The sequence below is a fragment of the Eublepharis macularius genome, chromosome 13 (genome assembly GCF_028583425.1).
Source record: "Eublepharis macularius isolate TG4126 chromosome 13, MPM_Emac_v1.0, whole genome shotgun sequence".
Lineage (NCBI taxonomy): Eukaryota > Metazoa > Chordata > Lepidosauria > Squamata > Eublepharidae > Eublepharis > Eublepharis macularius.
Window position 1 is genome coordinate 68,669,236 of NC_072802.1, and position 15,384 is coordinate 68,684,619.

Here is a 15,384-nt window from a genome sequence, read left to right on the forward strand (position 1 = left end):
TCAAAAAGAGTCCAGTAGCACCTTTAAGACTAACCAACTTTATTGTAGCATAAGATTTCTAGAATCACAGTTCTCTTCATCAGATGCAGCTTGAATAGAGGGATTGAATAGAGACTATGAATGGTTATCTCATTATCAGAAGTAATTGACTTCCTTAACAGAAGCAAACTGATCTCCATATCAGAAGCTTCTGTTTGCATGTACTCCGCCCTCCCCTCTCCACCTGTATATCTGACCAGTTTCTTCTTGCCCTCCATGCATCTGACGAAGAGAACTGTGATTCTCGAAAGCTTATGCTACAATAAAGTTGGTTAGTCTTAAAGGTGCTAGTGGACTCTTTCTGTATATAGATGCAGTTATTGTTAATTTTATTATCCTCTTGCCAACTTATTTGAATGGCACAGAAATATGCATGTGTAATTTTTAACAGCAACATGACAGGCAGAAATTCAACATGTAGAGTCAATTTCCTTAATCTTTATGTTGGGATAAGCAATTACCTCTAAGTTTTGGGCCCTTGGCAGTTTACAGAGGCCAAGAATTCTGTAGAGAATTATATTTATGTATACATGGATCCAGCATGATTGAAACATTATCTCACAGCCTTTTTGATTGTTTAATGGTGGTCCCTCTGAGAGATCTCTGGATTTGGCCAGAAATAGCTACTAATGCTTTTTTCTCCTCTTTTTTGCTGGCTTCTTTGCTAGCTGATTACATTGGCAGAAGTAATTTTTTGGCTGCAAAACACAAAGGCTAACCTTGAGAAAGTATTACCCAATTCTTCTCCTTTTGTTTGCAAGAAACTTTTTGAGAGGTTACAGTATAACTCATTGCGATTATACTGTGTAACTTCAATAGCATTGTGTCCCCAGCATGTATATTTTCTCACTAGAACGATTTTAATTTATTACGGTATTTACATTTGACATTTGTCACAACAGACAACCCAAAGCAACAAATTAATGTCAATTTGAAATAAACGTCATGGGGTAGGAAGCTGCAATGAGGAGGCTGTCTTAAAGAGATGCATCAGTAAAGGGATACCACTACTTATTGCTATTGTTGTAAGTATGATATTACTGGGCAGATTCTATGTTGTTTACTATGTCAGTCTTAGAATGGCTTTTGCTCTATTTCAGCATTTCTTCAACTCTATATCAAATTCCTGCTGGTTTTAAATCTTTGCAAATTTGCATGTATAATACCCTATTACACCTGTATTGAACTTTTCTGTACTGACCCACACAGTGTTACCTGCCTTGAGTCTTAGTGAGAAAGGGAGACTATAAACAGTGTCCAGTAGCACCTTTAAGACTAACCAATTTTATTGTAGCATAAGCTTTCGAGAATCAAGTTCTCTTCATCAGATGCATGTTCGGATCATGCATCTGATGAAGAGAACTTGATTCTCGAAAGCTTATGCTACAATAAAATTGGTTAGTCTTAAAGGTGCTACTGGACTTTTTGATTTTGCTACTACAAACACGGCTAACTCCTCTGGATCTATAAACAGTGTAAATAAATAAAGATAAACAAGGCAACACAACAAAAGAGCCGCATCCTTTAATCAAAGGAAATGTACATGTGAACATAACAAGAACCGCACTGGGAGGCGATGTTGTGCTCCAGGGGCGAGTAAGGAAATCCGATTCCAAGTCAAATCGAGCGCAAGGGTCGGATATTCCCTTTGTAACACTGAGCATGCTCGTTAACACACGCTTATAAAGCAGCACGAAGAGTGGTTTAAGTTGCTGCGGAGGCTCTACGCGTAGAAAGGGAACCGCGTCTGCGCATGCGCAGCGCGATTGACCTCTTCATCATGGCTTCTTTCAGCAGGCCCCTCTCTCCCATCATGCACTTTTTACGAAGAGTGTACGTACGGACAGCCTCCTTGCGTTGCGACGTAGCGCGCCGCCATTTTAGATTGTCGGATCACGTGACTCCCAACGGTCGTCTCCTCGGCCTCCTCTCTTTGCCCCTCCCAACGGGAAAACCGGGCCTATGTCTGCGTCGGAGCCTAAGGCAGCAGTTATGGGGTTATTCCAGCTGGTCCTGATCGAGCGACGGAATCCTCTCAGTGCCTCGCCGGGCGTTGGAGAATCGTCGTCTCCATTTTTTTTCCACCGTCGCCTTTTCTTGCTCCCCCCTCCCCTCTGGATTCGTCTGAGGTAAGCAAGGCCCGGAAGAAGCAGAACGCCACGTGATCAGCGAGGCGGACGAACGATCCGCTGGAGGTTTTCGAACACGTGACGAGATTGGAACCTATGGCGGGCGGCGGTCGAGGAAGAGAGGCCAGGGAGACCGAGCGCGCATGCGTGCGATCTCGTACGCCGCTCTCGTCCCTTCGGTGGGTGGAAATTGCAGGTCGTTGGACGGTCACGTGGTGCGCAGCGGAGGAGGGCGCGCCGCCCGGCCAGAGGAGGGCGGAGGCGCCGAGGTCACGTGGCGCGGCGTCGCCCGCCGCCAGCTCCCCTCCCCCTCCCCTCGCGAGAGGGGAGGGAGGGAGAGCAAAGATGGCGGCGGCGAGTTAGAAAGCGGCGGACGGAGCGGCAGCGGCGGGAGAGACGGCGGAGGGCGAGCGGCGTCGCGGGCGCCCGGGGGACGGCCAGAGTGAGTCAGCCCGGCAACCGCCGTTCTGTTAGACCCCGCTGTCCCCCGCGGAGACAAAAATTCTCCTCACGAAGTGCGGGAGGGGGAGTGAGGCAGCTTTCGTTTTCCTTCCCCGGCTGGATTGGCGGGCGGCGGAGTGCGGGGAACCTCGAGCCCTCTCCGGCGCCTCCGTGAGAGCCCCTTCTCCCGACCCCTCAGCGGAGCGGCTCTCCCCCGGCGCCTCCTGCGCTCTCGCAAGGAAGGGGGCAGAGCGCTCGCCTTGTGCCGCCACTCTTTCTCGGGGCGGGGGTGCCTCTCAGCCGCATCCCTGGACGCTGAAGTAAGCCTCGCCTAGTGCAGCGGGGCACCTCTCCCCGAGCGAAGGCCTTGCCTTATATATACATATATATATGTGTGTGTGGGGGGGGGGTATCATTTCCCTTTTCTTGGCGAGGGACGGAGCGAGGGCGAAGGGCCGGGGGGCTCGTTCTTCCCTCCACCCCCCTCCCCACGCCTGTCTTTCCATTCAGGCCGCCGCTTGGTGTGTTGGTTGTAAAACACGTGTGGGAAGGTATTGTGCTTCCGGACCTTCCTCCTGCTCCAAGCGCGGGGTCTGTTTCTGCCTCGTGAGTCGCCTAGGGGGTGGGATATCGCCTGACTTCTCTTCCCACTTCCCCCATTTCCTATCTGTACTGAGGATTTCCCACCCATGGGTTTTTATCTTCTGTGCGATCTGTCCCACAGTTCTGTGTCATAGTATTGAAGCTTTAGGGGTTGCTCTTTGTACCCCCTTATCCGTAGGATAGGATCTATGTTTAACTTAACTGGACCATACCTGCTTAGCATCCCATTCCCCACGCAGGCAGCGAGTGGGTGGTGGCAGAGTGTGTAAATGGCCTGCCTCTGCTTGCTTATGTAGCATCATTAGCGCATATGGTGCTTTGCAGCAATAGTTTCTTTTTAAGGTCCTTGTATGCTTTCAGAACGATCTAAATGTCAGTATCAGGTGGGAGAGGTCTTTCCGTTTTTGTGCCCTTGGAACAATCCATTGGCTGACCATGCTTAAAACCTGCTGCCAAGTGTGTTTGTGCAAGAGTAAATCCCACTGGTATGAGTGGGTTTCCCAAGTAAACATGCTGTGGGATGGCAGCCTAGAGACTGCTTTTGTTGCGGAGTTCAGTTTGTGGGCTGGTGTGATGTGTTCTGCACACGGTGCCTCAGCAACGAAGGATCACAGAAAACTTCACTGCGGCTTGCCAGCGGTGGTAGCATGCTTGCGTATGGAGATACTTCAATGAGCTGGCAGTTACGCTCTTCTTTCTGCATGTGAAATACATTGCAAGCTTGAGCTAGCAGAGCTGTTTGTCAAAGGTTGCCGAAAGCTTTGTGGCTGTCTTGTTGGGTGGGTGAACACTGAGGGTAATCAGCAGCCCCTAAAACATAAGGGGAGGAGGGTGGGAAAGCTGCAGTTTATTCCTCCTGGCTGACTAAGCAGAAATGCCTTTTGTCCCTTAATGTTTCCAGCCATTTTTTCCTTATCTTTTTGGCAAGCAATCTTGGTTCTTCTATTGTAAAGTATAAAGTATCTGTTTTAAACAACCCTGAAACCAGAATCTTTGTATGACCTATTAGTTCTTATGTGCTTTGTTAGTCTCCTGCCTACTGTTTTAAAGGGATTTTTTGTATCTGATGAGTTGAGAGTAAGTACAGAATGCCTGAGATGATTACGTAGTCACTTCTAACCCAACCCGGAAGTTTATGTCCTGCACACGTGTTTACAAAGAAGGCTAAGATTTGATTATCCCTCTCGTAACTTACTACTGCTATGAATTAAAGTGTTTTAAGGTTGTCAGGATAAATCTCTGCAAGACAAGGCATAGTCTTAAATCATTGTGCACTTGGTGAACAGTTTGCTAGGGGATTTGTTGGATGTTTATAGGCGTAGCTCTATGTCTCCAGAATTTTTGTTACAGATTTTAAAGAATCATACCTTTTATTTTGTGAGATTTGATAATTTGTTTCTCCTGAACCCCCACCAACCAAATTTTGCCTGAAATAGGTAAAATACCTATTTCAACTTAAAATTCTTATTAAATATAACCAATGTAATTTTTAAAAGGTATTCTTTAAACATCGTGATTTTATTGGGTATGTGGTGTATCCTTAACCTGTGTCTTGCTGTACTGTGAATGTAGGTTGCATATTGAAATAGTAATTAGTGTGCAAATGCTGATCAAACTCACCTTTGGTAAATAGAAATGTTTTCCTCTGGCTGTGAGAAATGAATGTTAGGTTGATGGTGAATCATATAAGCACCACCTTAATACTTCTGTTCTACTTTCAGTCTAGTTGTGTTTTATAAAGAGGTTGCACGTGTGTTAGATTAAACCAATGTGAACAGTTGAGAAAACTGTCTAATTTTTTGAAATGTAGTTTGCTAGATATGTAACATTAACAGTTGCCAAATATAGCTATTAAAAACGCTTTGCTCCATTGTAACATTCTTATCTCCCATAATGAATTACTTTTCTGTACCTTTGAGGAATGTTTTTAACTGATCTGTAGATAGGTTAGAGCATCCTGAACTTGGCTTTCAGTTGGAATGTGCATGTCTTGAAAAAAATGGAGGGATTCTGGGGCCCTTACCTGGGCTCTGCATGCACCCAATACCATGGAGCCCAGTTAAGTTCCTTTGAAACTCATAGGATGTTTCAGTGTTGCTGCTTGGAAACTCTGCCCATGGTAGTGTTGTCTCATTAGCTCAAAGAAATACGTTTTCAGAAAAGACATGTACCACCTACTTGGGGGTTTCTGTTTAATGATCTTTACATGACTACTAGCAGCAAACCGTTGGGGTATTCAGATGCAGTTAGTGTAGTAAACAAGAGCAACTGGCATCAAGCATCATCTAGATGGCATTGAATGTGGTCAGCCTGTAGCAGGTATATAGAATGTAGTGTTGGTTCTCTGATCTTGCTAGCGACGGTCATCAGCAAGATCAGAGCACCTGTGCCACATCCTACATAGTTAACATTTTACACATTCAGTGGGGTTTGCAGTAAAGCATAGCAATCCCATGACTTTTGTAACAGTAAATTAAAGAAGCAGTAAAGCACTAGTAGTGAATTTTAAGCAGTCTGCAGCAATTTTAGAAATCTATCAAGCGTATGTGTGTGTAGTGGTCAGCCTGGCATTGGTGCTACTTGTGGCACAGAGAGCAGAAGACTGTAGCACTCCTGGATAAGAGCAGGAGGTTCCAGTAACCAGGCTATATGCCACAATCTCCCCTCTTCAGAAGACTAATGGGAAGGCTCCTCCAAAGCACAGGCAGCCGGCTACCATAGAGTGTAGTGTGGTGTACTGGCTAGATTGATGGATGAGCCACATCCAGTTCTTCCACTCTGCCATGGAAGCTTGCTGGGTGACCTTGGACAGTCACAACCCCCCCCCCCCCCCGGCCTAACCTACCTCACAGGGTTTATTGTGAGGAAAAAATGGAGAGGAGGAGCATGAGGTAAGCCACTTTGGAGTCCCCAGTGCAGAGAAAGGCAGGGTATAAATGAAGGTAGGTTTTAAAAACAGTATGTATTAGGGAGATGCTGGTCTGCTTCACTGCCTAAGGAAGTTACCTATTGCTGGAGTGCTGAGAAGGAATGTGCAGGGATTCTGACTGTAGATGGCTGTCAGATACTGTTTACCCCCACCTGGGTATCTCATACCCTGATTTTTAAACACATTAAGTTTGAAGGACATCCCAGTGACAGTTTTTTCAGAGCTGGTACTTGGATAGAAGGGTGACTTACACTGACGGTTTTTACCAAACAGGGAGTGCAGCTCTTCCCATAATGTCATGGATTAGAACTTTTCGTCCGTCATACTCCATGCAGAGGGTATTTTATGCATAATACTCTGTATTTTCCCAGTGTTAGAGGAAAAGCTGTCATGAAGTCTTCCATCAATACTCCTTGCAGTAACATTTATGAAAAAAGGGCAATTAAGAGAAGTGTTAACTTTTGAGTGTCTTTCAGTAGAAGCGGTTGTAACCAGTGTCTCACACGTCTTGTCTGTAACTTGCTTTGTTTCAGAAATGGTGGAACCAGGACAGGATCTGTTGCTTGCTGCTTTGAGTGAGAGTGGAATCAGTCCAAATGATCTGTTTGACATCGATTCTACAGATGTGGGTCTTGCAACTCCAGCTGTTCAGCAGGTTGAAAAATCATAAGTTTTTGCTAAACTGTCATAACATTGGGTAGCCTTTCTTTTCATCTCTGAAACTGTTGGTTGATCGCTTAAGCAAAGCAAAGTTGAGTATTTTAACAACTGCTTAATGCAAACGCATATTGCCACCAGGTGGTACCTTGTTCCTCAAAACTACATGGCTGCTATAGAGTTGAGGTTGATTCTGATTTGATCACAAATGTCAGATCCTGTCATACATCATCCTTGTATCCAATTCCAGGGAGGAAAGATTTGGTGGTGTGGCAGGCTCTAGGAAACAGCCCCTTTCCAGTTATGTACTACTCTTACGCTTAAAACACAAGAGGGATTATTTTGGTATAATATTCCTGGCAATTTTCTCTTGTAAAAATGTGTAATTTTTTGCCTTTTTGCCTGTGCTATTACTACCGTTAATGGAAAAATCTAAGAACTTTGTGATATAAAATGGGTGACTTTGTGGTCATTCATTTTGGCCTGAAATCTGCACACACCCACCTGTTATTATCCATATTTTGCTTGAGGTCACAGAGTTAGCTATTAGCGTATACTTCATTAATTTGGCCTGAAGCCTGTAGAAGCATGAATCTCCTTGGCTGGAACATTTTGTGCATTTTTTTCTGTGTAGAAATTGCATGTGAATGTACAAAGCATCTTTGCTGGAATATGTCTAAGATCAGAAAGTAAGCTTGTGTTATTAACAGAACCTTTGTTTCCAAGATATATCACCCATGTAACTTTGATCTTCATTTTCTTTGTTTTAGTCAGTACCACTTAGTGCATTAGAACTGGGCTTGGAGAATGAAGCAGCAGTTGCTGTTAAAGCAGAACCACAGACTACGTCTTCTCCAACTGTATTAAACATCAGGGTAAGCAAATTGAATTGTAAGCAGATGGATTAGACCTGTGCCTCTGAAGCAGTAACTTTTAAAACTATTTTAAACCCAGGTGTCTTTTTGGTCTTCAGAGATGCACAACATTTGCTTGAGCCTACCTGTATGCTGCAGGATGGTTTGCCCAATCTGGCGCAGGGAGTTTTCTTCCCCTGTGCTAAAATGCAAGGCTAAGCAGAGAGGTACATAGCATGCCAATTTTAGACACGTGCTAGATCTACTTTGGGGGATATTCCCTCAGGTTAGCAAGAATCTTACTTGCACATACCTGCATATTTCAGGGTGGCTTTCACAGTCTCGTGAATTGCTCTGGAATTTTTTGTCTCTGGGCATGTGGCTAAACAGCAAGGCAAAGCAGATTTAGTTATTCACTTCTTTACATGCCAGTCATGTGCATGTGTTAGAAATGTGGTGGGATCTAAAATGTATTTTGAAGACTTAACATTATTCATTGTGCCTCCTCAGTTTTTTCTACTAAAATATCCCAGATGGCATACAATATTTTTAAAAAATTAAATAAAATTAAAACAGCTCAGTAACCATTTTAGTCTGTTGCAGCACAGACAGAAGTCTTGTGGTACCTTAAACATGTTAGTTTTTAAGGTGCCACAAGTCTCCTTTGCTTGTTCTAGTACCCATAACTTTCATTAGCTAATTGAAAGGTATAGCTTAAAATAAAAATGCAGGAATTAAATAGAACAGCAGGATGTTTGTGTCAGCTTGTAGAAAATGTATACAGGTCATATGCCTGTACCAAGTCACCCCAAAACTAAATAGCTCCTCATTTTTAATTGTGCTGGGTTGCCAGGTGCACCACCACTGCATTTTGTACAGCTGTGTGCTTCTTCACAATAGATACAGCAGAGTTCTCATTTCTTTTTCTAAAAAAACCTACTTAGGGAAATCATATCCTAAATTAACAGATTAAAGGAGGAAGTTTTGAAGGGAAGTTCACAAACAATTCATCTATCTTTGTAAAATTCACCAAAGATTTGTAAATTCCCAAATGTTCAAAGGAAACTATTGTATACTGAAAACAAGTACTGTATGTGATTTCTCTGCAAACAATAAGCACTGTGTTTTCTGTTGGTACAGCAACCACCGTCTACCACCACCTTTGTATTAAATCAGATAAACCAGCTCCCAACTTTGGGGACGACAATAGTAATGACAAAGACCACACCCGTCACCACTACTAGGCAGACGATCACCGTAGCCAAGATTATACAGAGTAGCACCACCACCCGGCCGTCAGTTGCTGCACCAACAGTACGGAATGCTCTGACTACTGCAACCTCCAAGGACCAGATCCAACTGAAAGATCTACTAAAAAATAATAGTCTTAATGAATTGATGAAGCTGAAGCCGCCTCCAAACATTGCTCAGCCAGTTGCAACGGCTGCAAGTAAGTTGCTTGCAAAGCTGATAGGGATGCGCTGATCAGTTTCTTCGGGCGGGACGGAGACTTTTACAGAATTGCATCTGCATAATGCGTGCATCCATTTTGTTAATGAGCAAGGTTTGAGTCTACTGGCGCCTTAAAAACCAACAAAGTTGGGGATACCAAGGGAGCTGGTTCTCGAAAGTGTATACCCTGGAGACTCTTTGTTGGTCTTTAAGGCACCACTGGACCTGGACCTTGCTCATCTGCTATAGATGAACATGGCTATCCACCTGAAACTATTTTATTTATTTTAAATGCTGTTTGGAGTGAGGGAGACTTCTAAATGTGCAAAGCACACAATTTTTCAGAATGGTCAGATACTAAGGGGCCATTCTTGGTTCTCAAAACTCCTTGTTGGTCTTTAGGGTACTACGGGACTCGAATCTGCTGCAGACCAACATTACTGTCCACCTGAATGTCATATGAACACAAATTTGATAGGTTACAGTCCCTTGAGAACTTAATTTATACAGGGAATGGCTATCTATGATTAACATTAATGGCCATCTGCTGTCACGAAATCCATATAGAAAGTGTCTTCCCAAACAAATTGTCTAGGACATGTTGCTTTTCAGTGTCAGTGTTATAAACCCTCCATAGGCATTATTTTACTTTAGTGAGCTCTGTCAGACTACATTTCATCTTTGTGGCCCAGTCCCTGGGTGGTATAGGCCAGGCATTCATTTAATTCTCACGAGCCTTGGAATGCAAGTCACATGTGTTCAGGTACCAGGTCCATTATTAATGTTCAGTCCTATTGTTGTGGGGAGGGGGAGAGCAGTACATTTTGTATTAACCTGAAGACGATTAAAACAATTGAGACCCCAAATGTTGACTTTCTTACAGAAATAATTGTAGTGTCTCCAAAGGTGGTAAACACCACCAAACCAGGTAAGATTACTTCTGCTGCTAAAACTGGGATTGTGGTTTCCTGTCCTTAACACATATATGATGAATTTAAGGTGACTTGTGTGTAACTCTGGTGAAGGGTAACTTCTGAAACAGTAAGCCTTGGTGTACTGGTCAAGAAGTCGTTTAATGTGGCCATGATAAAACTTCCTGACAGCTTTGGCATCTTTGTAAAGGAGTGATGAGAAGTCCTGGGCTAGATGTGTAAAACTCAGCCTTCAGCTCCACCGATGCAGAGATTTAACTGCAAACTAGGGAAAGCTTTGTTTGGCAGATGTTATTAACATGGAATTCTTCTTGCAGCTGATCTCAGCAATGGAGCTGTGAAAAAGGAGGCCCCAACGAAAGAAGTAGCAAGAATATGGATAAATGATCTAAAAATGAGGAGCTTTTCTCCTACGTCGGTAGGTGCATCTTTCTGCCATTATGTAACGGAATATTGATTAGTACTAAATGGTACGTGTGCATTTGCTTCCTGATCTTCCAGTTCTAGAAGACAAGTGGAGGTCCTTTCATGCGCTTGTCATCCTGGTTCAGACAGATACATTTTTATGGGTGCTTAATGTTTAACTGCAGCAACTAGACTGCAAGACTGTATCTGAGCCTTTTGGACAAAAGATGCATACGTTTAGTCACGTGACTTTGTGAAGGAGTGTCTTAAGAGAGTGACATATGTGCATGGGTGGGAGAGTGTTTAAGAGGACTTCCTTTCATTGTAATTCTGGCTCACGCAAGATGCTGTATTTATTACACTACATACCTATACTGTTTGCATGGTTAATCTGAACATTTGATTCAATATACACATTTTCACAAATACTGATATATGCTGCAGAAAGTGCCAGTAACAAAAGAAGATGACGAACCTGAAGAGGAAGATGAAGAAGAAATGGGCCATGCAGAGACATATGCAGAATACATGCCAATAAAATGTATGTGTGTTTCTTTAATTGTTACATAGATGCCAAGAGTTTCTATGGAGAGAAGGATTTCTTCTCACAGAGCATGCCTTTTTTGCCTCCTCATCCTGCTGCTGCCCCATGAAATGTTCTTGTGGGTTCTTTGTCCCCCAAGAGCAGTGTTTTGTGGCCAGGGAGGGGGTAGGGATTTGGGGCTAGAGGGAAGGAAGAGGAAAGCATGCTCCATAGGCAGAAATTCTTTTGTCTAGGGATGCAGTTAGGGAATTATCAGGAATTATCTATGTATATTCTTAGTAAGCAGAGAAGAGGGTGGCAGGTGGATATTCCGTTTCGGCACTACAAATGTGGATCTCAAGCTGCTGCTGCCGCCACCTAGATAGTTCTGTCAATTTTAACATTGGTGCTGCAGTGGAGTGATTTTTGGAACTTCTGGACAAGCTTATTGGCTTGGCTGCTGTTGTGCTTTTTGCTGAAGTGAGGCTTGCATGTCTGTAGTGTGGGTTTTAAAAATTGCTTTTCATAACAAGAGGAAATTAAATTGATTGCTCAAGTAGGGAATTTTAACTGTCTTTAATTATAGTTCTCTTGCACTTGCTTTGGGAGACATTACAGGTTTTGTCAGTCGGTGAAATAACCTGTACTAGGATATGGCATAGAATCTTAATGGCATAACCCACATTTCTCTCCTAAACAGTAAAAATTGGTCTACGCCATCCTGATCCAGTGGTAGAAACCAGCTCACTTTCCAGTGTTACCCCTCCAGAAGTTTGGTATAAGTCCTCAATTCCTGAAGAGAGTATTGACAGTGGCTGGTTGTCAGCATTGCAACTGGAAGCTATCACATATGCAGCCCAGGTATGTTGCAGGTCAAGATTTACTTAAATGCTTTATTGAAAACAAAGGTTTACTTGGTAACTAAACCTCTTGGGCCTTTTTTCGTTAAGAGTGTGGGGGTAGTGGGTGATACATCCTATACCAAACTTGTCAAATCCTGTCTAACTCTGTTACAGCAACATGAAACATTCCTGCCTAATGGAGACAGGGCTGGCTTCTTGATAGGTGATGGTGCTGGCGTAGGGAAAGGAAGGACCATAGCTGGAATCATATATGAAAACTACCTCTTGGGTAGAAAGAGGGCAGTATGGTAAGTAGGAGAGTGTCAGACATGATCATCATAAAATCTTACAAGCAAAGTCTTTACCATATCTTCATAGATGTATCGTTTTGTCTTCTAGGTTTAGTGTTTCAAATGATCTGAAATATGATGCAGAAAGAGACTTGCGAGACATTGGAGCAAAAAATATTTTGGTTCATTCACTAAACAAGGTATGGAGATTTTTACCATCAAGGCAAAAAGATTAGACAGCCCCGTGAGATGTGTGTTCAGTGCACGCCATAAACCTCAGATGTTAGAAGGAAACTGGCTGTGCTGTTTTCTGCCTTCCAGCTTGAGGACATGCACAGTCTGAACAACAGCAATGCCGGTGCAGCCTTGTAAATTACTATACAGACGTTGCGTTCTTTTTACCTACTATTTAAGATGGGTTGTTAAACCCAAGTTGCAGAAGCACTAATAGAATCACTCTGCTTCTTGGAGATAGTCCTAGTCTACGTCTGAACTCTCCCATTGAAATGTAACGTTCTCAATAAATTAAGGGCACAAATCTTTGAAGTCTGTTTCCAGACATTCTGTGGATTTTGGCATCTTGTTAGTTGGAGTATTCACACTTGCCAAATCCATTGCTAATATTGCAGTAGGAGCTTAGCGCAGTTCTTGTAACGGCTGTGTATAGCAACCGGACATGAAGCTTCCTACAAACGCGCCGGTGTCATTAATTCTGGTAGGACTTCTGTTTAATGTGACTAGAATTGGGGTAAACTGAAGCAGGAAGTGCATTTGCGCACTTTTTAGTTAAGTGTGCTGAGGCCTGGGAGCTAGTCGGACTCCTTCCTCTCCCAATTTAGAGTGTGTTCATTTAGGGGCATGCAAGCCAAAGGACACGGCAGCCATGGCTTTCATTGACTTTTTATTGCCATGCATATTCCACTGAGGGAATCTTGGTCTATTTTAGTCTATTGGGAATGGAGCTTTGGGTTTACAAGTTCAGAAACGGTTTAATTCTAATACCTATTAAGTTGTGCCAGTTATCAGGATGTCCTTTGCACTAATTATTCTTGTTTTTATTTTAGTTCAAATATGGAAAAATTTCTTCAAAACATAATGGAAGTGTGAAGAAAGGTGTCATATTTGCAACGTACTCTTCTCTTATTGGAGAAAGTCAGTCTGGTGGCAAATATAAAACTAGACTTAAGCAGCTACTTCACTGGTGTGGAGATGACTTCGATGGAGTTGTATCTTTTCATTAAGCCTAGCTTGGTGCAGTAATGAACTCTTCTCACAAGTTGTGTGCTGTGTTAAATTGGGTGCTGAGCCTCACTTAAGAGTTCATGCTTTACTAATTTTTAAATGAGGCCAAATGTTCTTAGACCTTTGCTTCTCTTTATAGTATTATGTCATTTGGAAACATTAGGTGGAAATAGCAGAACGTAGCTGTATTAAATACACAGATCCCTTGCTTATCAGAATCTTGGAATGGGTGCCTCTCTGTAATGCTTTTAAATATAGCAAAACTATGTATTTATAAGAATAGCACCTGACATAAACAAGCCTTACTAAATCATGAACGGTTATACATGTTAGCTGCCAGCATAAACAACATAGAACTATGAATGTTGGGATGGGATGCCTTTTCTTTAACAGTATATTCAGATTGTATTTGATGAATGTCACAAAGCTAAAAATCTTTGTCCTGTTGGCTCTTCAAAACCAACCAAGACAGGCTTGGCTGTTTTAGAGCTGCAGAATAAACTTCCAAAGGCCAGAGTTGTTTATGCTAGTGCCACAGGTACGTACTACTAGATATTTGCACTACTAGATATTTAGCTTTTTTTGCTGGTATTTATAATTATTGTGACTGTTTGGTTTTAGGTGCATCTGAGCCTCGCAATATGGCATATATGAACCGTCTTGGGATATGGGGTGAAGGAACCCCATTTCGGGAGTTCAGTGACTTTATTCAAGCTGTTGAAAGAAGGTACGATCTTGAATCTCCTGCTAGTTCAGTAATTTTCACAGCACTATGATAGAGAACACATTACACATACAGGTGGTGTTAGATTCAGTCATTGGCATCTTTGGACGAAAGGATCATGGGCAGCAAGCCTGGGAAGGCTGCCTGAGACCTTAAAGTAGACAGACTTGGGCAAGGTGGACCAGTTGTCTGGCTCAGAAAAAAGCCGCTTCTCTTAATTTATTAAATGACTTTTGAAAAGATTTCCACCTCAGGTTTCAAAAACAAGATGTTTCAGATTTGGTCTGTGATCATATCGCTGTGCAGCTTTAGGGTGATGGCTACAAGCATACATAAATTATTTGCAAAAACTTAAAGCTTATGTGAAGTGTTCCTAATGTGCCAAGATCTGCTTGTATTAAAACAGCCTTCATGGTTAAAAAATTACCTTGATTTATCCTGTTTTTGTCTTCAGAGGTGTGGGTGCCATGGAAATAGTTGCTATGGATATGAAGCTAAGAGGAATGTACATAGCAAGGCAGCTGAGCTTTTCAGGTGTGACCTTCAAAATCGATGAAGTTCACCTTTCTCAGCACTATGTAAAAATGTATAACAAATCTGTGAAATTGGTAAGTATACTTAATACATGGCATTTCATGTGGCAAGGCATTTAATCTCCGCAGTGTCCAATTTGTAGTTTGCATGCATGAAGTTTTTTAGCCTGCTGGTAATGCAGATATACAGCTATTTCTTTGTAAAACCAATTTTTGTCGTCTTGTCTAAAATATTTATACCTAACTCTTAGCAAAGTGCTCTCAAGGCAGTGTCTAACAATGAATACTCTAATAACCAGTAAAATAACAATATCAAAACAGTTGCAAAAATAAGAAGTTAAACAAATCAAGCGTAGGACAAAAAATATAAATCAGAACACAGCCTGAAAGAATTTATTTGAGCACTTCTGAGGTGGGATGTAAATCGGTTACTACAAAATTGCCTTCAACGACAAATTCAGTATCCTGTCCAAATTGCCCGTAAGAGGTAGCTGTGGTTTGACTTATAGCGTCCTGAGTATTAATCCTCATATGAACGTCTAGAACACCATGATGGAGTCTTCAAATTGAGTTTAAAAGTATTAAAGCTACTCCAGTGCTGTATAAGACACGTTTATCTTCACAAGCCTCTTGAATCGGGAAGGCTTCTTGCTATGGGGTGACTGGTGGGAGTGACACAGTTAGTGGAATGGATTCATGGGATCCGACTCATCGTGCAGTGTTGTAAAGTGAACTCCCAGTTCAGGGCCCCCCAGTAGGCCCAGCCTGCATGTGTGACCCATGGCAGTG

The 15,384-nt window shown here is 42.6% G+C and overlaps 1 protein-coding gene across 3 annotated transcripts in view; it reads left to right on the forward strand.

The window, feature by feature from the left end:
• Nucleotides 1–2,076: 2,076 nt before the first annotated feature.
• SBNO1 (strawberry notch homolog 1) overlaps nt 2,077–15,384 on the forward strand; it is a 33,067-nt gene continuing 19,759 nt past the window's right edge. Inside the window, exons 1-14 of one of the 3 annotated variants that reach the window (XM_054996352.1) lie at nt 2,077–2,168; nt 6,675–6,796; nt 7,569–7,673; nt 8,793–9,102; nt 9,988–10,032; nt 10,354–10,454; nt 10,886–10,982; nt 11,665–11,825; nt 11,981–12,114; nt 12,206–12,296; nt 13,161–13,322; nt 13,741–13,876; nt 13,960–14,065; nt 14,517–14,670. In XM_054996352.1, coding sequence (XP_054852327.1) covers nt 6,677–6,796; nt 7,569–7,673; nt 8,793–9,102; nt 9,988–10,032; nt 10,354–10,454; nt 10,886–10,982; nt 11,665–11,825; nt 11,981–12,114; nt 12,206–12,296; nt 13,161–13,322; nt 13,741–13,876; nt 13,960–14,065; nt 14,517–14,670 — 1,722 coding nt within the window. In that variant the 5' untranslated portion in view covers nt 2,077–2,168; nt 6,675–6,676. Of the gene's footprint in view, nt 2,169–2,491; nt 2,611–6,674; nt 6,797–7,568; nt 7,674–8,792; nt 9,103–9,987; nt 10,033–10,353; nt 10,455–10,885; nt 10,983–11,664; nt 11,826–11,980; nt 12,115–12,205; nt 12,297–13,160; nt 13,323–13,740; nt 13,877–13,959; nt 14,066–14,516; nt 14,671–15,384 lie in introns of those variants that run through there. The other 2 variants (XM_054996351.1, XM_054996353.1) reach the window with 2 other exon arrangements.